General features: G+C 36.4%; 1 protein-coding gene across 1 annotated transcript in view; it reads right to left on the reverse strand.

The window, feature by feature from the left end:
* Positions 1–2,617: 2,617 nt before the first annotated feature.
* Srbd1 (S1 RNA binding domain 1) overlaps positions 2,618–20,748 on the reverse strand; it is a 210,755-nt gene continuing 192,624 nt past the window's right edge. The window contains exons 20-21 of the mRNA XM_026385739.2: positions 6,839–7,023; positions 2,618–3,402 (exon numbers count right to left, since the gene is read on the reverse strand). Coding sequence (XP_026241524.2) covers positions 3,113–3,402; positions 6,839–7,023 — 475 coding nt within the window. The 3' untranslated portion in view covers positions 2,618–3,112. The remainder of the gene's footprint in view (positions 3,403–6,838; positions 7,024–20,748) is intronic.

Genomic DNA, 20,748 nt, shown 5'->3' on the forward strand with positions numbered 1-20,748 from the left:
CTCTCTAGAATCTCAGAGTTATGCACCCCATGGTTGACAACCACTCTTATCCACCCATTATTTCCTCTTTCATTCTCACTCCAATATTCCTCCAATTCTAATAGGACCCATAAGCCTTTAATCTGACAATTTTCCACCGCCCTTCACTTTCCCCTTACATTCTCACTTTTCTTCTGAGCTTAAATTTCAGTCAATAATTTTTTTGTCTTCCTGTCTTCAACTTTCTTGCCCTTTTCTCATTTGGCAATATAGTAAACTCCCAATTCTGATCAGATCACCTCTTCACCTAATCTGAGTCTGCACCCATACAGCTGATACAGCTGTAAAAAAAAAAAAATGATAATTAAGTGGACTAGATCCTACATTCAATTCACGATCACTGATCTCAAATGGAACACTGATCACTGCCTGGAAATCATACTCTATCTCCCTAGGCTTTCTGCTCTCTCAGTCAGATCCTTTTCTTGTCTTTTCCCTTCTTCTCATTCCTCCACCTTCCCTCCCCTGTCATTTAGACTCATATGATGATGTTCCTTCATATTTTAATGAGAAAAATAGAAGAAGTGCAGAGACTCTTCACAAGCTCCCACATTATCTGCCACCTGTATACCCACACACTAAATCTTTTTTCCTGTTAACATGGATGAACTTTTTGAGGTTTTTTATTAAACCAATCCCTTGTATGCTCAATTCCATCTGATCTCATCCAGGCAAGGATATCATTCCAGTAATTCATCCCTGTCTGCTGAATCAAAATTTCTTGTTTTCTGAATTATTTTCCTTTACATACATTATTTCATCTTAAAAACAAATACCTTCTCTTGACTCCATTTCCCCCTTCCAACCATTATGGTATTTTTTTAACAAACTCTCTGAAATAAATGTTTATATTAATTATCTCTAAACTAACTCCTCCTCCTCCTCTATTAAACTCAATCCATTAAGGTTCAGCCTCACCACTTATTGAAACCAACTCTGATTAAAGTCAACAAATAATTTTCCTACTTACTTCTGTTTATTTTTCACATCTCTGTCAAATCCCACTGAAACATTTGGACATTACTAAATCAATTTCTCTAATACATTCAAGTCATTGTTATATCACTTATCATGATTTTAATTTTTATTTGTGTATAATTCTTTGATTTACCTTTCTCTTCCTTAGTAAACTAAGTTCCATAAGGGGAGCAGTAATATCTATTTTTCTATCACAATAATATGGCTTGTGTATAGCACAATGTCTGGTCCACAGAAGGCTGTCAATAAATATTTAGGGAGATAAATGCTTTATTATCACCAACCCCATCTTATATTTGGGATTAGGAGACTCCTAGAAGCAAATATAAGCTGAAAGGCACAGTGTGGATTATTGGTACAGTAAGGACTAGGAGTAGTATAAAATACTGATTTCCATTCTACATTTTAGAGTTGTAATGATAAAGAGATGAGGTACCTCTTTTCCCAGCTTTGGCCTTATAGACCTACCACTATGTTAGGGATGGAAAGAACAAACTATACTATCTAATGCAATGTCGAGTCCTCCCTGTGTCCAAAAAAGCTTAGCTGCCAATTCAACAGAGCTGCCCGGCATTGTCAATTACTCTGGTTCCTGTGTACAAAGTGTCCAGGGAGAAGGGCATCTGTTTGAAGTTACATCCCACAGGGGTGCATCACTCATCAATGATTTGCAAATTATGGACCATGAAGACTATTGGGAAGAGTGAGTAGGAGGATCAATTTAAGGTTTGAACATTAAAATTCACTGTCAGCTGAAGACCAATAATAAACAGAGCAAAAGTATTCCAAGAATAAAACTACGTGGCAAATGAGATTTGCGTTAACACAACTTTTAAGGAACATTCTATATTAAAAAGGTCTATGGGCACTAGCTGGAAAGCTCTACATTTTGAGAATAGTGAGCCATCAGGCATCATTGTCATGAGATATATAGTCATATTCACCACACTGTGAGTGACTACTACTACTAGGTGATGATATGATCCAAATGGTGCACTCTGAAGATAAAAAGAGGCATTATTAAAAATTATGCCTAGGATTGTCTCAGGCAAATAAATAGGATTGGTCACACTTTAGAAACCATCCTCTACTCATTATACATAGAGAAAACCAGGTATTGATTCATGCAAATAACTTCATTAGGCAAATCAACAACAGCAGCAACAGTCAGACACTGCTACCAGTCTAGTCTGGGTTCTATTCATATCATTTTGACCCTGAATAGTCATGCTAATACTTACCATGTCCACTAGTTAAAAGAAAGTAACAGTCACTTCCTTTGTCTAGTTGTTTTTCTTGACCCTTCTCACCCGATCTACAATCTTTAGGGAGGGCCATTTTTATTTCCAATTGAAGTTTAACCTGATTGTTAAGAAACAATCTACCCTTCTATAATAAGCTAACTCAAATAAAATCATTCTTCAAATTTCCAGAGGTACCCTCTTCCCAAAGGTACATTTCCATGAACCATATCTTCTTTATCCAAGACTGAATTCTATTCATTCACTGAATCAACATAGCAAAAGCAAGACACTAGCCACAAAACTTTATTGTAGGGATCAATACATATATCCTCCAAGAAATATTTTGAGCCATTCAATTGATGTTCACATCAGAATCTGGTTTTAGTTTGCGTGGCAAGAGAAAATAAAGATTATTGCAAAATCATGAATCATGTCCAAAAGGCCTGATTAAAAAAAAAAATCTATAAAATGGAAGAATTACATACTGCCAGCTCTCCTGTGTCAAAAAGCATTGTACAATTCAAATAAAAATGATGATCCCATATAAGTCCAATGAGGAGGATGCTGGCAACTGGGAGTGAACAATCTATTATAAAAAATGTTGAGTCAAAAAAATGAAATACAAAAAATAAAAAATAAAATTTTGGTCAGAAAACTGTGACTACATAATACCATGTAAGGATATCTACTAGCCGCTTTCTTTAACTAGTTGATAGTTTTCTATTTATTCATAAAGAAAGTGGAAAATACTCTGTGGATTCTTTCTTCTCTGCTATTTAGAACTCACTAACACGTGATCTATCCTTAGAAATGAGGAAATAAAAATCAGTGTCTGGCTTTCAGTGGGACACTCACAACACCCGAATGAGATCCAGAGTAATCCTAGATCGGGGGATGTCAATGTTCAGTACTCGGACTTCCACTCTTTCTCCAGGGCCCAGTCCAAGACTCCTTCTCTTTTTAGTTTTAGAAAGTTTTGCTTCTGTTACATTTCGTATGGGGATCAACCCTGATTTTCCCACTCCTATATCCACAAAAATCCCAAACAGAGTGGCATTCTCAACTTTGCCTGTAAGAACTGTTCCAACCTGCAGATCTTCCAAGCACACTATACTTCTCTTGAAATCAGGTTTATCAAACTCTGTAAGGGAAGAGGAAAAATTTATGTAACTAATAATGCATTGTACTTCTTAGATACAATATAACTTAGTGGATCAGTACTGACTATATATTGATTATATGCTCAGACCAATAATAGACTTTGAAGGAGGTCATAAACACAGCAGAAGACATATCCCGGCTTGAATTGTAATGCAAATAATAATAATAATAGAGCTTATATAAAAATAAATAAATGAATAAATAAATAAGAAAAAAAATGCACTCTATAAGAAATAGCAGTCACAGAGTAGAAATAATTTGAGAAGATTTACTTACTTTCTTCTCCCTGAACTCTATATCGATAATGTAAACATTTGCACTACTCATAGTCTTCGACTATATTTTTCTTTGTAAGAAATGATGACCACATTATTTTTGGTTAATGAATATACATGTTTAAATCATAAACACTGAGAAAGTAAGATCCTTGGAGACTGGGAATTTTGTTTTCAGTGCCTGAATCCTTAAGCTGTATAAAAGTGGCAGAAAAGACATTAACTTTTGGTTAAAGGTGGATGAAATTCAAATGTTCTGTCTTCTAATTTTTTTCTGCAAAACTGGAACTCAGGAATCAATTCTTGTCCATTTCAAATATATTTATGGATTCTTGATTATACAAAATTTATGAATTATGATTCTGGATGTCTTGGTCAGGTACCCAAACCATCTAGAACCCAACCTTCTTTTTCTTCTTTCAAATTCAATTCATCAAACATATATTAACTCCTATTATTACCTCCTGGCCAGGCACTCTGCTGGACACTAGAGATACAAAGATGAAGACATTAGATCTCTGTTCTCAAGTGCCTACAGCCCCCTCATTCCTTGCTTATCCAAGCATACATTTATTTCTCTGTTCACTAGTACTCACTGTCCCCAAGAGGTGGACATAAAGCATGCCAAGGAATCATTATGGCTCTAGTTAAAATAAAAAAACAACAACTCAGGTTTTATGAGGGAGATAGTGAGAACTAACAGTTTAAACGGATCTGTGAATTATCTGTGGCCTCCATTTATCCATGCTCTTCTTGGCCCCCTTTCCTAGGATTACTGAGTGTTGACTCTAATAACAAAGAACACATTCTATGCTTGGATCTCCTTTTACTAAGACCTCATTTTCCCCTCCACCCAGTCCATTTCCTTTTCCTCCACAGCTGTTGGCTTTATCCTGATTACTTGTTAGAGCTATCCTTTACATTTGTATTAACAACTGGTCACCTCTTTGTTCCCCTCCCCCAGTCCAACCACACTAAAACCAGGATCTTTTAAAAATTAAGCTTTTTCCTGTAAAACAAAACAAAAGCCTCCTTTAAACCCTAAATCTCTTTTTTCCTCATTTAAAAAACAAAAGAGAGAGAGAAAGAGAATATGCTAAAATTGGAATTGATTCTGTAGAATTTCACCTGATGCTAAAGCAATGAATTCCTAAAGCAAGAAGCCTACTGTAATGTAATGTTACACCGGGCAGGGACTATGTCAAAGCAAAGTAAAACTAAGTCGTTGATCAAGGCCAGAGGTAGGATGGTCTCTGAGGCCCTATAAGGCATTGTTTTTATGCTTGGAAACTCTCCCCCCCCCCCCCCTTTTTCTTACAGCGGTCCAGCTGCTGCAGATTCCCCAAGGGGTTCTGATCAGCTGCTTAGTTTAATTCTGCATGGAAAATCAGAGTCAGAAACTACTTAACATGTTCCTGAAGACAGTCTGGGCCACTGAGAAATCAGAAAATCCTCCATATACCCTGTAAACTTTAACACTTTGATAGCCAAGGCTGTGTATTCAGGCCACTGTCACCAGACTGCTTCTGATGAATCCCACTATGGAAACTAACTTGCAACCAGAGTGTTAATAAAAATGGAATCGATTATGTCACTGAGAAAACAGAAGACAGGATGAATATAAGGAAAAAAATGAATCAGCATTAAGAAAGGAAATACTTTTGAGAAAATGGAGAAAAGAAATATAACATAAATACTACTATGTGGAAACACCCAAAATATTATCTACCTTCTCAAAAAGCTTGACTATTCTCCCTTCACCTTGGGGATGTAGCAAAATGACAGTTCTCAGATATAATGAAAGTTGTGACTTTTGTTGCTTAAAGACACATATTTGAAATGTCACTTGACATACTGATAAACACTCTAGTAACTGGAAAGCTCAGTCCAAAGCCCAGGTTCATCTATGTTTCTGCTGAACAAAGGGCATCTCAGGTAAGAATCTTACTTATCTTGGTTGGCTAAGTGGACGACATAATTTGAGTGCTGATCTTTTCTCTAAGTTCACCACATAAGTGGGATGATGGTGCGATCAACACCATAACAGAAAAACAAAATGGACAGGGATATCCTGGTATAGGATACCTGTAGCTAAAGCACACTTAACAACCATCCACAGACATGGCATAGGCCTGCCACTCCAAACCCCCACCCTGTTTGAGAACCACTGCTCTATGTAGTATTTCTGCTAGACATATCCATGACATTCACACACAAAGAATCAGGCTTCCAAATGGAGATGGATATGTTTGTTGAAACAGTTATTTTGTGAGAAGGACAACCTGGAGGGGTCTATGCCCACATTTTTGCCATGGTCTAATTGGGTGTTTTATTTATTCTTTTTTTTTTTAATTTAGGACCTACAGAACACTAGGGAATAGTACAATGAATGAACTTGCTGGGTATGTTTTGAAATTTCCTTAAATCTTTTCAAGGAAGCATGTCCAACTATCTTACACTGCCTAATCCAGACTGAAAAGAGCCAAGCACTAAATATGGCATCATCAAAACTAGTTAAGAGACAAGTGTGCAGATTCATTTAAATCTCAGGGGTTCCAAGTCAAACTTCCTTAGGAAGTAGGTCATTTAATACCTTAATTCTTTTTCACCGGTCATTGCTCTCAACAACTACGGCTATTATACTTCCCTCACCCCCTACCTGTGCTGAAAGCTGAGAGTACTTTTAATTAGAAGTAAAATCAACAGAGAGATATCATCTTATTTGTTCAATGTGCTCATTGACACTGAATCCAGAAACTTGGAAGGCTGTAATTTAGGATGAAGATTCACTTTTTAGTTTGTGAATAGAATGACTTAACTTGCACTTCTGTCTTCTAGGATATAAAAACAGTGTACAAGAAGAATGACAAAAAATGTGTGCCTTCATGAATAAGCAGGACATATACAATGCATCTAGTCCAGTGATGTGACAAATGAACAGTGGGCAAGGAGTCTGGAGACCTGGTTTTCAGCTTTGGCTCGAAACTAAGTATAAGAACTTTGAAGGATGATTACTAAGTTCAATTTTCTCATATAGAATGAAAGAATCTGTTTTATTCATGGCATAGAGCTGTTATGGGGGTCAAAAGAGACAACATAAGCTACACAAGACCCAGGTGTTACAATTCAAGTTCAACTCACCTGTTCGAAAGTCAAAGCTTTCAGGCTGGCTGAGACCATCTATGATGACCTGTAAAGTGTGTGCTGTTGTCTGCAATCTTTCAGCAGTTTTCTCTATTCCTTCCTTTTCAAGGGATGAATTTATTTTTTGTTGCATTTCAGGCTTTCCAATTTCACACAGTGTCCCTCCAATGAATGATAAAAACCTTCAGTAGAAAGAAAAGCCCCAAATTTATCAATAATATTACTTCTTTCTCACTATCCTTACACAGATTTTCTTAAAATTCATTCATTTCAGATTTATAAATTGCCATCTCAGATCTACACATCACCATACATCAATCAATCATTCTTTATTGAGAATCTACTATGAGTACCATGCTATAAGAGGTGATCTATTTTGAGTGGAGGAAGACAGGGGCAGGGAATGGAGTTGATTGAGGTTCTTATACTGTTTTTAAATGAAGCACTTGCTCAGAGTCAGCACCAGAACATTTTACAGTAATGCTCATTGTAGACTAGTGTCATATATATTTTCTAAATAAGGTTGTTTCCTGAAATTTCTGTTAGGATAACATTTGAATTTACATGAGCTAATAAGCAAACCATTAATTGGTAATACTTCGATATTATCCAACAAAATATGCATCAAGCATTGCCAGCTTCTGACAAATGATTTGTTCTATTCATGGGTGGTATCATTGCTTTTTACTTTTATGTGGCTGTGATGGGAGCATCACCTTGCAGCCCACTTTTAGGCCTAAAGACTCCCCAATTCCATCAAGTCTCGTATTAACTAAATTATATCAAGAACATGCAATATTCAAATTCAACAGAAGAAATATGGAAGGGGAGCTGGGGAAGGGGTTTAAAGGTAGAGCATGCGCTTAGCACATATGAGGCCCTGGGTTCAATCAATCTTTCTCTCTTTCTCTCACACATACACACACACACACACACACACAAACACACACACACATACAGCAAAAGTGGGGGCATATCCGAAACAAAAAGTAATTTACTTCCAAAATGGAATCAAGTTTAAGACCTCAATTGTATAATCTAAAGATGAATATTATCTTTATATATTTTATGCATGAAATAGCTACAACATTTGCCAAATAAACAGAGCTGACTTAAAAATTTCCTTTTGCTCTGCTTACTATTTCCCTTGCTTGTACAGCTCCCTCTCAACTACTTAGCTTTGAAGTTCAGAAATGAGTAAGAGAAAAAGACAAGTCAGGTAAAGGGTTAAGATGTATTTTCCTTCAATTTCATGTGAATATTGGGCTGTAGCTTATTTTCTGACATTCCTTGGCTGGGTATTTTTCTACTTCATTAAGTTCCATTTCCTATGATTAATGGCACTTTAAAAACGTCAACACAGTAATCAGACAGACAGTGATACTAATGCCCTCAAATCCTTTCCTCTAAGGACATCTCTTGAATACAAGAAAGGAAAGGAAAACTGTTGGAAGTTTGTCTACAGTCAGGACTGGGATGTATCCCATTTGGCAGGCTGCTATGCCATCACAAAAGGAATGGATATATAATTCCACGTTTTTATTTTGCATTGTTGTGTTCAACCAGAAAGTGCCTCTTCAGCAGTACTCTGGTAATGATAATCTGGTGGAGAAAGCTCCTCCATCTCTGATTTAACTAGGGTGTCCCTTTGAGTTCAAATGAACCGCTCTCCTACATTTCTAATGGCCTTTTTGTGTGTGTGTAAAAATAAAATAAATATCTCCATATTCTTCAGTATCCAGCTAATCTTTTGAGAATATATTTTAGTAAATAGTTTAATAAAAGATAAGGAGACTTAATGTCCTTCTTTGGAAATGAGCTTCTATCCAAACTACAAGCCAGTTTGTAAGTCTACAGCTTCCCCCCAGCAGGCAGAGGCAGCCGGTATCAGTGCTGACGGATGAGCAGTAGCACATAGGGTCTGGTGACAGGGCACAGCTGTTGGAGGTCTGACTGACAGGGCAGATGACACATGACAACCTCTGCCCACAGCCAACTTCCTTACACAAGTTTCTAAATAATTCATACCCTGCTGAGCAGGCTTCCCTGGTATTCACTGTCTTGGCTTTATTGGTCTGCAACTGGCTACTTAAGCAGGACATCTTTCAAATCCTCAAGATTCTGGCTTATAACCATCTGTTAAAATGCCCAAAAAATGTATTCATGGGCTGTAAATCTATAAGCTTGAATGGCATTTTTCAATTAATAGAAGTAACTAAACAGTAAAAAGTTCCCAAAGCACTGTACATCTTGGCCTCAATAACAAAAATACACACTCAGCAGGCCACTTGGAGTCTTTAGATTGTGCATCTGTGTGTAAGAGAGGAACTAATTGCTACCAAAGTCACTTCCATATAAAGAATTCTACTTATAGTGATCGCAGATCTCAGAATAAAATTGGTCTGTTTAACCTGGGTGCCTATTTCACATATCATTTTCATTCTCACACACACAAGCCTGAGGGCACTAGTAACTGAAATCAATAAAAGAAAGTACCATGTTGTGCTCCTAGCTAATGCTTCACATTGATCAACTCTATTTTTAAATGACTACAGAGCTAAGTTGAGTGCTTTTTTACTTTGAAAACTTTCTTAAAGAAGAAGGTTACACAAAGAAAAAAACAGCAAACCAAAGGGGAGAGACAAACCAAATTGACCTCTCCTTACTGGCTTTCAAATATATTCAGATGCATATGGTAGGAAGCAGTGCTTTCTGCTTAGTAGCCATTAAATAGACATATGATTCTTATAGAGCCTAAAAAAAACTATTCTACATATTCCAAATTTTCACTTTAGAATTGAGAAATAATATTCAATACAAGTATTTCCTAGCTCAAAAGTACTAAATTAAAATGACTTTAAGAAGCTTGGAACACAGAATGTAAGAGAACATGTGCTGATCAGTAGGTGCATAGCATTATGCTAGCTGGGTATTCTCATTTAATCAGGGCAATAATCCTAAAAGGACAATAATCCTGTATACTATCATACAGAAAAGAAAAATTAAGGTTCAGGGAGGTTAAATAACTTGCCCAGGGCCATGTAGCTATTCCTACTAACTGGAGTTTCATTCCACATACAGGTTATCTGTCTGTATAACTGAAAGCACATAAAAATTAACGTGTTGCATTTGGTTAAGATAGAAAACACAATATTATGGATAATATTTTACCAACATGATTTAATGGAAGATTACTTTTAAACACCAGACAGTTAACACTGAGTAAATCCCACAAAGAATTATCATATGCAAGCTTTTAAATAGACAAATTCTCTCCAAAGTTAATGAGTTATTAAAGTCATAGTTTCATTTTCTCCACTGTCTCTGGAAGGCTTTTTCAGCTTACTAAGGACTGCTGCTAGAGCTGCTGTTTTTATTTAATATGTAATTTCATCCATCTTACTTAAAGTAAGAAAGTAGCATAAATGCAACAAATAAGCACATCATGTTCTTTTAGCACACATCTGCACAAAGTTAAAATACAGACCTTGGAACAGAGATAATGCTTATTTTTCAAACAGAAAGCTACATAACTAAATCACTCAAAGCTATACAACCTAAAATCAGTGGTATGTCCAACAGAGACTTGTTACAAATGCAAGGCTTTTCTTCTCAAAGAATAAGAACAGTCTTTATATATATATATATATATATATATATTTTTTTTTTCCCCCAAAGAAGAAGAAATTCTCAGAATTCACGAGACTTCAGACATAGCTGTTCAGTTTTATGTAATCACTTCCAGCATGGAGATTTAGGCGCTGGGGACTCAGGTTCATTACATGAAAGCAACATGATACCTACAGAGCACAGAAAAGCCTGGTGATGCAACACAAGCAGTAAAAACAACTATGTATTAGCATGTGCTTTGTGTGCAATGCGCACACGACCCATACTTCCACCAGGAACCTTGCTATCCGGCAGAGAACTTCTAGCTGTCTACCCATACCTTATATTCTCAGACGCCTTTGTACTTGTTTGTTTTTATCCATTAATTTTACTCAATTTTAACATAATTTCATCAATAAGCAAAAAAATTAATGGCAAGAACACCATCATTTTGGAAATGAATAGGAACAAGTTCCAATTTGTAAAACAGTGAGAAATGTAGTGTTTTTGTTTGTTTGTTTGTTTTTTGTTTTAAAGAGAGCTTACACTTTAAGAAAAAAGTCTGGACTTTAAAAACTGATTATAGATTGAATAGGGAGACATGAATGAGAAGTCCAGCATTACTTTGTTATTCTAAAAATACATATATTTTCAAATCTATTGTTGTTAACATGTAAGACTGAATATAAGTTCAAATGAGGCAAAGGCGAAAAATCGCTCCTCCTCTGACCTCATCTACAGGAGAACTAAATTCCCACTGGTGAGTGCGGGGCAGCATGGATGGAGTTGAGCTGAGAGAGAGAGGGCCAACTTTACCACATCTGCTGCTCTAGTGGTCAAATCAAAGCGACAACAATGTGAATTGTACTTTAATCATCAAAGAATCTTTTCAAACTTCTAACCTCCTTGTTAAACCAAGACACTGAACTGGGCCAGAATCCTTAAAAATCTATGTTGGTGTAAAACCCACAAGGAGTTGTAAATTCAAGGAGAGTACAGTTAAGAAGAGGCCCCCAGAATACCTCCTTACTACAGAAGCTAGTAAAGAGCTAATGAAAATAATATCTAAATGGCTTTTCTCAGCATTTGATCAACAGAAAGTAAGCACAAATAACTCTTCATGAGAATGTACAGCTGACTGGACTTAAACAAAATTAACATTATCAACAGATAAATAGTTTTAAAATGTAACCGGTTCAGAGAGGGTGGCGGGCTTGTTCTGAAAGCTTTCACAGACTGATCTGAGAGTACAGTTTTAAATAACGTGCAGCTACCTGGGCTGGGTAGGGTACCTTTAATGTTATTGCTTGGTACCATTTGGAATGTCTTTGGAGCACCTCTTGCACTGAGGAGTAGCAAAAAAAAAAAAAAAAAAAACAAAAAAAACAACCCAGATAAACCCCCAAAAAAACACACTGTCATGGATTAAAGAACACAGGTTTTCCTGCCAAAAGACTGCTTTATAAGATCATATTGTTACCTGCTTTTAACTTCTGAAGTACTAAACATTTCCTTCTTTTTTTTAAGAATCTGTTACACTTGTGCAGAAACTGGATACTCACTGCATCTTGCATTAATTATATGTATGATAACATATACTTAGAAAGCTGTTTCATTTTAAACTACTTATTCCCTAGTAACATACTATAGGGAATTAACTGTTAGAAAAAAAAGTGCCAGTTAAAATGTCTTTACACAGAAATCTTCTAAAAGTTTAAGATTTAGGATGGTATTATGGTTTGGATGTGAGGTGTCCCCAAAAAGCTCATGTGTGAGACAATGCAAGAAGGTTTAGAGAAGTAATTTGGTCATGAGATACTTAATCCAACCAGTGAATCAATCCTGTGATGGGATTTACTGAGTGGCAGCTGAAGGTGGGTAGGGTATGGCTGGAGGAGGTAGGTCTTTGGGGGCATGCATTTTGGGGTATATATTTTGTATCTGGCCAGTGGAGTGTATCTGTCTATCAGTCTGTCTCTCTCTCTCCTTCCTGATCATCATGTGACCTGCTTTCCTCTGCCATACTCTTCTGCCATGTTGTTCTGCCTCACCTTGAGCCTTAAAGAATGGAGCCAGTTTTCTCTAGGTTTCTCAAAAACCCCAACAACTCAGTATTTCTTAGTTTGATCACCTTCTTTCCAAAGAGTATTGGTTGTTTTTAAACACGGACCTCTGAAACTGTTGCCCTCAAATAAACTTTTCCACCTCTACAGTTGTTCTGGTCAGGTCTTTTAGTCACAGTAGTGAAAAGCTGACTAATACAAATGGTCTTCCTTTTAGAAGGAAGACAGTACTCATGTAGTTACACCATAATATCTAAGATCAGTAGGATAATAACCAATGTTGTATTATCTATTATCTATTATTATTATCTATTTCAGAATATCTTGCTATATATGATAGATTGTGGAATTATAATTTAAACACCAAATGTATATTCATATCAGCCAAATGAATATGAGTACATAAAAAAGGAAGGTGTCATGCACTGAAAACTACTGTTGCTCTAAAGATGTCTAAACTAGCGGAGCCCAGTGGCATACACCCATAATCCCAGTGGCTCTGGGAGGCTGAGGCAGGAGGATTGTGGGTTCAAAGCCAATCTCAGCAAAAGTGAGGTGCTAAGCAACTCAGTGAGCCCCTGTGTCTAAATAAAATACAAAATAGTGCTGGGGATGTGGCTCAGTGGTCGAGTGCCCATGAGTTCAATACTAAACTGTTTTAGGAATTGCCTTAGAAACAAATTTACAAGTGACATAAAAAAAAATCAGTCTTTTCATATTAAGAAAACTTCATAGATTATATATATATATATATATATATATATATATATATATATACCAGAAAAACATAAAACAAAAAACCCTAACAACTCAGTATTACTTAGTTTGATCACCTTCTTTCCAGAGAGTATTGGTTGTTTTTAAACATACACACCCCTACCTCAAATGATAAAGATTTGCTTAAATCAAAGCTTTTCAAAGGAATGCGACACAATGCTCAGGTCAACTAAAAGCAGTTTGGAAAGGCACACCTAGGGCTGGGCATGATGGCACACACTGTAATCCCAGAGACTCCGGAGGCTGAGGCAGGAGGATCACAAGTGCCAGGCAGTTGTTCTGGAGGGCAATTCAGTGAGATCCTGTCTCAAAATAAATAAATAAATAAATAAATAAATAAATAAATAAATAAAAAAGGGTGGGGATGTAGGTCAGTGGTAGAGCACCCTGGTTTTAATCCCCACTGTGGCAAAAAAGAAAAGCCTACTCAGCTTATTCAATAAATATTTATTTCGTGAAGAGGAGACCATCAAAGATCATAACAGAATCTTTGCCATGAATGAGATTATTGTCTAATTTAAATAATGACAGTATAATTGAATTAAAGAATCTTCTATTCATATCTATTTTTTTCAGAGGCAAAATTTTCTATTTGGATAAATAGATACTTTGAAAGTGCTCAACAAAGATGATTTCACTTAATTCTCTCAAAAATTTACTGTAGCTTTAGATTTGCAGAAAAAGGAAGCAAACCTCAGAGAAACTAAGGGACCAGCGCAAAGTCACACACTGAGACCACAAGTTGTAGTTAAGGTAAAAGTTATACATCACATCGTCATTAGCACTTCCACCTCCTTACTTTGGAGAATTTTCAATGCAGACAGAAGATTTAGATCTTAGATAAAATTTGGCACCCAGGGCCCCTGCCTGGGAACAATTTATTATTATTTTTAAACCGAATTTGAAAGAAAAAAAAAAAAAACTTTGGCCCTTTTTGAGTTACTGAATAAGAGTTGGACAAAATTAAGTTAGTGGTTTCAAAGGCTGCAGACTCTCTACAGCTCAAAAACACTGTGTTTAGAATTAATATAATTTAATTTACTGCCTGTAAAGCCATGATGTGGATTAGTGCCTGTGTATTTGAAGAGACAAATAAAAAAGTAGTATTCGAAAAAACATAGGAGTGGTGGAAAGGCTGAAATTAAACAGCTCTAGCACAAACAGGGATAAAACCCACCTCTTAAGGGTAAGGACTTTCTTCATTGGGACACAGTATTCTATTATGAACATGAACCTGTTAAAAAATAATCTTATTTATTATTATGTAACATCTTCATTTTATTAACTTCTTGGCTGTTCCCTGAATGGGCAGAGACACTGCTATCCATTTAAAGAGTGGGCAACTGAGCTCAGAGTCACTTACTTATGGTGACAAAGTAGATTACTGAGGTAGCAAAAGACATGCTGAGATTCAAATCCACATCTAGCCTGGGAACAAAGAAAGAGGAGATAATGGGAGACCAAATCAATACCCTCCTGAATTTTGGGCTCCAGACTTAGTGGCCTAAAGTTGAAAAGAAGACAAGGAAAAGGGCAGACACATGCTTTGAAAATATAAGCCTGAAGCAAGCTCAAGGTTTATTGTAGGTGGCTGGCAGTTCCCTCTCCTCCCTCAGTGGGTACTAACAAGTTGCTCCAGATATACAGGAGAAAAACCAGCATGTTCTCCAGTCCCAAGAGCCAGTATGAATATAAATCAACAATGTTAAATGCTCCAAATTACATCTAGATCACATGACAAAACAATAAACTTCCTCCGAGTCAAACTGTTGTGATACACCCCATGTTTTCTTTTATGGCTCAGCTTGACCGCACCTTCTCAATCACAACCAAGGGATCAGCCTTAACTGCAGCAACTATACTAACCTACTTGTCCCAAGAGCTAAGGATTCCACATACATTAAGTCATATAATTCTATGAGAAAGGTGTATTATTGTCACCATTTAACAGACAAGAATACTGAGGCACAGGGAGGTTAAATAACATTGCCAGGTCAAATAGCTATATCAGACCTTCTGACACTGCAGTGCCTCCAGACTGAGCTAGGGCAAAGCCATGTCCACAGTCTCAGGTCCTTGAACTTCATACCCATACTCCCTTCTACTTGCTTTGTCAGAAACTTTGTGTGGCTGGTATGTTGAATATTGTGTAAGACATCAGAAAGGATAATCAATTCCCAAGAACCTGAGAGCCTAATCATCTAACTCTAAAGTGGATGGATTCTCTTTTATCACTTTTCTCTTTTGTGAGGGCACTTTTGAAAATATGAATTTACTTCCTGGGAGCTAAAGTATGCTATTTAAGTTTTAACTATTAATAAAAAAAATCAATAAACAAAAAATTAGGACTCTGTCCATTTAACATCTTTGACTTTTAGATTTAGCCTCTCCTTTATAATTCTTTTTTAAAAATTTTAATCACATATTCTATTTAACCAGATATATTCAACATATTGATCCTACATGTAATCAATGTGAAATTACTGAGATCTCCTTTATGATTCTTATTTTTCTGAAAAGGGAATCTAATATTTTTATTATATTTATTTTTTAGTTTTAGGTGGACACAATATCTTAATTTTTTATTTTTATGTGGTGCTGAGGATTGAACCCAGTACCTCATGTATGCTAGGCAAGCGCTCTACTACTGAGCCACAACCCCAGCCCCAATCTAATATTTCCTAATGATAGTTCTATTAGAAATGAATGCAGGATAATGAATTGATAGAAATGCCAAGTAAATTGCTTGTCAAAATCCAGCAATGATTCTCCCTAAATTTTCATGTCTAAAATACTGCCAATTATTCTGAGACAAATCTAGAAAAATTCAAGATCTTTCAAATATGCAAATAAATTCTTAGGTCTATTTATCTAGTTGTCATTTATGTCACAGAACTTGTAGTTGGATTTCTTTTCAGGTTAGTCTTCCATAAAGAAACATGTTTTCAGACTATAGGAGTTAGGTGGCATGCCACTGCAGAACAAAGCTGTGGTGAATTTTAGATATGTGAGGAGTGGGAGGTGAACTCAGGGACATACCCCTCAGAAGAATCACAATTGACAAGGTCTGGGGCTTCTGATTGCTCACAGTTGAAACTATGAAATCACATGTGTGATTGGCATAGGTCTACTCTTGTTTTTTTTTTTTTTTATTGTGTGTGTGTGTGTTTTTTTTTTTTGTTTGTTTGTTTTTTTAAACCCAAAAGCAATTTAAACTCTCTGTTTTATAGTTGTTTACTAGCTAGAAAACTTCTTTCCTTACTTGGAAAGAAGACTGAAGGCCATAAAACCTCTGAAGGCAATTTCAAAAGTGAGGCTAAATCCTTGAACAGAAATGAGAAAGAGCCAGAGACTGGAAAGCGCCTACTCAGGGTCTTCAGTATTGGCCATTGGTCATTATCTGGCTTGACTTATTTTAGCTCCATAGCAGGGACCAGCAAGGCAGGACCTCCCAACCTCCCTCCCGCTAGTCTCAACTACTTCTAACCCAAGGCACCAGTTAGGGTCCATCTAGCCACTGATCTGATCAGGGAATTCTTGTGTATCAATTGTGTTGATTCTTCTTTTGCTCTTAAAAATCTTACACAAGTTTTTAGTAAATTAAAGATAAAATATTGCTTAGATTTAAAAAAAAAAAAGAAGCTTATTCCCTCTGTAAATAAAAATTTTGTCAAGTTGATAAGGTCATTCCTGTTCCAGACCTAAATTTTAAATTCATGGTTCTTTATTCTCTCAAAATATACTTTTCAGGCCACATGCTGGTAATCCCAGTGAGTCTGAGGCAGGAGGATCAAAAGTGAGGTCAGTTTCAGCAATTTAGTTAATCCTGTCTCAAAACAAAATGTAGCTTATTGGTAAAGTACTCCTAAGTTCAATCTCTAGCACATACACATGCACACCACACACACATATAAACACTTTTCAGCATTGATTGCTAAGGGTGAGAAACAGGCACATCATCAACAATAAGGGAAATATCCAGTACTAACATTATAATACAGCATTAATGCAAATCATTCCTTGATGTACATTTATCTAGTATGTGATAATGGTACTACAATATCATATTCCTGTTACACAGGCTGTTAACTACTTCTAGAAACTAGTCCTAAAATTTCTCCCTAATGGCCAACATGGAAATAACAAAAAATAGCTAATGTTTTATCAAAATGAGTGCTGAGTGACAGTCTTGACATTAAATTTCCTGGTATTTTTCAAGAGTACAACTTTCAAGCTTAACTATCTGGAGTGCATGAAATTCTTAATGCAACAGATTCTTTGGGAGAGTGCCAGGTCTTACTGGGACACATACAAATCAGTATAATCTATTGCACAAAGCACGACTTCCTGGCACCTTACTTTAAAAAAAAAATGGGGGAGTTGGGGCAGATTGGATACATGCCTTGGTTCTCAAGATCAACCCAAATGGCAGGATAGAAGGAAAGGAGGTATGGTGGAGGTGGGGTATGGGAACCCCTACATAGGCCATTCTGGGCCTCATTCTAACTCATAACATAGCAGCAATTTTATTCATGGCTTACAGTAACCAACATAATGAAATCACTCACATGTGGACACACTATGACTGCTTGTTGATGACAGAAAACAGGAAGAAATCCTCCTTCACAGACTGTCTCTGGTTTTCCAGTGTATAAAATCTAGGATGGCTTGGGCACTGGATGCAATGCTTTGTGAAGGCGAGTGGGATTCACTTTGGAGAGGTTCTGAAATCCTTTCTATCCACAGGGAAATCTGAAAGTAATTCCTCAATACAGGAAAAGGCAATGCCATGAAAGAATGATCTAGATGTTCTAGCAACAGTTTTGCTTGTACAACTACATTGACCTCAGCCAGTGTAGATGATAGATAAAAATATTCAGATTGAAGTAAAGCTAAATATTTCATTTTTTTCTACTAAAGTGTCAATTCTTGAGTTCCTTTTCCTCAATGTTCTTCTATTTAGACATCTTCTATTCTCTATTTCTATCATTTATTCTTTCAAATACTGCCCTATCGGTCTTTGTTAGGTGTTGGGGATACAGTGGTAAACTAGATTCTTATGGTCCCTATTTAGAGCTTACAGTCTACCATTATAAACTAAACTTAAATTTAACTGTCACTAGCCTAAGCATATCTGGAACTAAATTTTCAAATGCATCATTTACTTTATGGGGGCAAGGACAAATGGAGAGGTTTACAGCTTTAAATATGATATTCTACTGTCATAATTTTTTGACCACCTAAGTTGATTATGAATAAGTGGGACAAAAGGGAGTAATGAGGGTCACATTAAAGAAACTGTTCAATTAAATTTTTTACCTATTATTCTTTTCGTGATTTTAAGCAAGATGGGTCTTCTTTTAAGATCCCTCACCTCTAAGATCAGTTTAGTGTTCCCCAACTCCTGAATTCTTTATGGTACCAATATTTACTGTATGAATTTTGTTATGATTTTATTAATTATTTGGACCATGTAGATCACTGTAGTAGTGCCTAAATAACATAAAAATGAACACAGGCCATTTATGACCTCCAAGAGTCTACCAAAATAGGAAGAATAAAACTTAAACTCGCAGAGATAGGCACAGTGGCACTTGCTGTAATAGCAACTTGGAAGGCTGAAGCAGGAGGATTGCAAGTTTAAGACCAGCCTGGGCTTCTTGAGACCATGTCGCCAAGAAAAAAAAATTTAAAGGGCTGAGAATGCAGCTCAATGGTATAGCAGTTCTGGGTTCAATCCTTAATATAACAAAACAAAAACAAATAAAAAAAAAACTTATACTACCAGGTACATAGACATCAATAATTAGTTATGAGTTTGGTGGAGGTTCTAGCTGCCCTTAACAGAAGCATGGTCCTCCTCTATCAGGGAAGGTTGTCCTCTTTGACCAAGTGCACAACTTTGGGAGGGACACCCACTTAGCCAGCCAGATCAGTTAAATCAACTCTGGCAATCAATGAGATGATAGAAATCGCAGTCAGACTGTCCTCACTTCTAGAGCCCTTCATGAAATACAAACATCACTCAAGAAAGAACTCAGAAAGACCTCACAAGGTTAAGAATGACTTCAGAATTGTTGGTATAATAAGCTAAAGGGATGAATGAAATTATCTGAGATGAAGAAGACTGTAGTTGGAGTAAGATTCAGAGGAAAGACCTAAGGTCAAGTTTTAGACATGTTAGATTTGAGGTGCTAAGTAGGTAGCTATATATACAGTATGAAGTTTGGAAGAATGATTTGGTTTAAATATAGAAATTTAGAAGTCATATTCTTATGATACTTCTGCAACCATGAAACTGAAAGAGATTACCAAGGGAGTGATCACTATTTAGTTCTTTAACTTCTTCATTTCCTTCTCTCCTTCCAATATAGTAAACTTCTACTTCATTTTCTACATCTTATTTTTGTCATTCATAACCAGCTACTGTCTTTCATAATCTTCACCCAATCTGTCAGCAAATATTATTGTACATTATTTCAAAATGTACAGAGAACATATGCACTTCTCACCACTTCTGCTATCATCTGAATGTCAATCATCATCATCATTCACTTGGATTGCTGCAATTAGTATAACGATCTCCCTCCTTCTCCCACTGCCTCCTATCTTCTATTGCTAACACAGCAAACAATAGGGTCCTTTTAACATGTACATCAGGCTCTTTAGCTCAAAACCCAGCTATGATTTCTGAGTTCACTCAGAATGAAAATCAACTCCTCATAATAGCCTCCCAGTAAGTTGATGGTGTCAAATATGGCAGCAAGGTTAAGTTGTTTAAGGATGAAAGAGTTCACTGGTTTTGACAATTGAGAGGTCACTGATTGAGAGAGTAATTTCAAAACCTGGGCAAGGATGAAAACCAATCTGTAAAGGACTGGGAGAAAGCAGGCAGTAAGAATTAGTGGTAAGTAGTTCTTCTGAGAAATTTGGCAATGAAAAGGAGGTGAGGTGGACTAGAGGTTCTAGGGAAAAGTAAGACAAAAAGTGGTTGCTATGCTTAGCTCTCAGGGAGTAAGGAATGGGGAGGTTGCAGCAGTAAGTCTGTAGCTCTCATTTAAGTCCATCTTAAATGAGGGCTACAGGTATAAAGGGAGACATTAAAATACTAGACATTCACATAATTTTATAAAGCTAAAAGACCTTATTCATTTACCTGCCACTTTCTGCCTCATTTTTAGAAGTGGAGTGATTATGACACACAATTACAACAATAGCCGGGGCCAAGAGTTCTCAGCAGCAGCCTGGGTGATGGAAACAGAATGAAGAAATGAAGGGTAGCTTAGGTAAGGATGGGACACAATGAATAAAGATAAGGAGACAATCAGACAAGTGGACTGTAAGGTAGTTTTGAATTTTTTCAGTGAGATAGGAAGTAAAGTCATCAGGTACAAGAATGTTCACAACATTTTTCTCATAAAAGCCAAACTGAAAATAGACAAGTTCCATGTGATATTG

The sequence above is a fragment of the Urocitellus parryii genome, chromosome 12, assembly GCF_045843805.1.
Source record: "Urocitellus parryii isolate mUroPar1 chromosome 12, mUroPar1.hap1, whole genome shotgun sequence".
Lineage (NCBI taxonomy): Eukaryota > Metazoa > Chordata > Mammalia > Rodentia > Sciuridae > Urocitellus > Urocitellus parryii.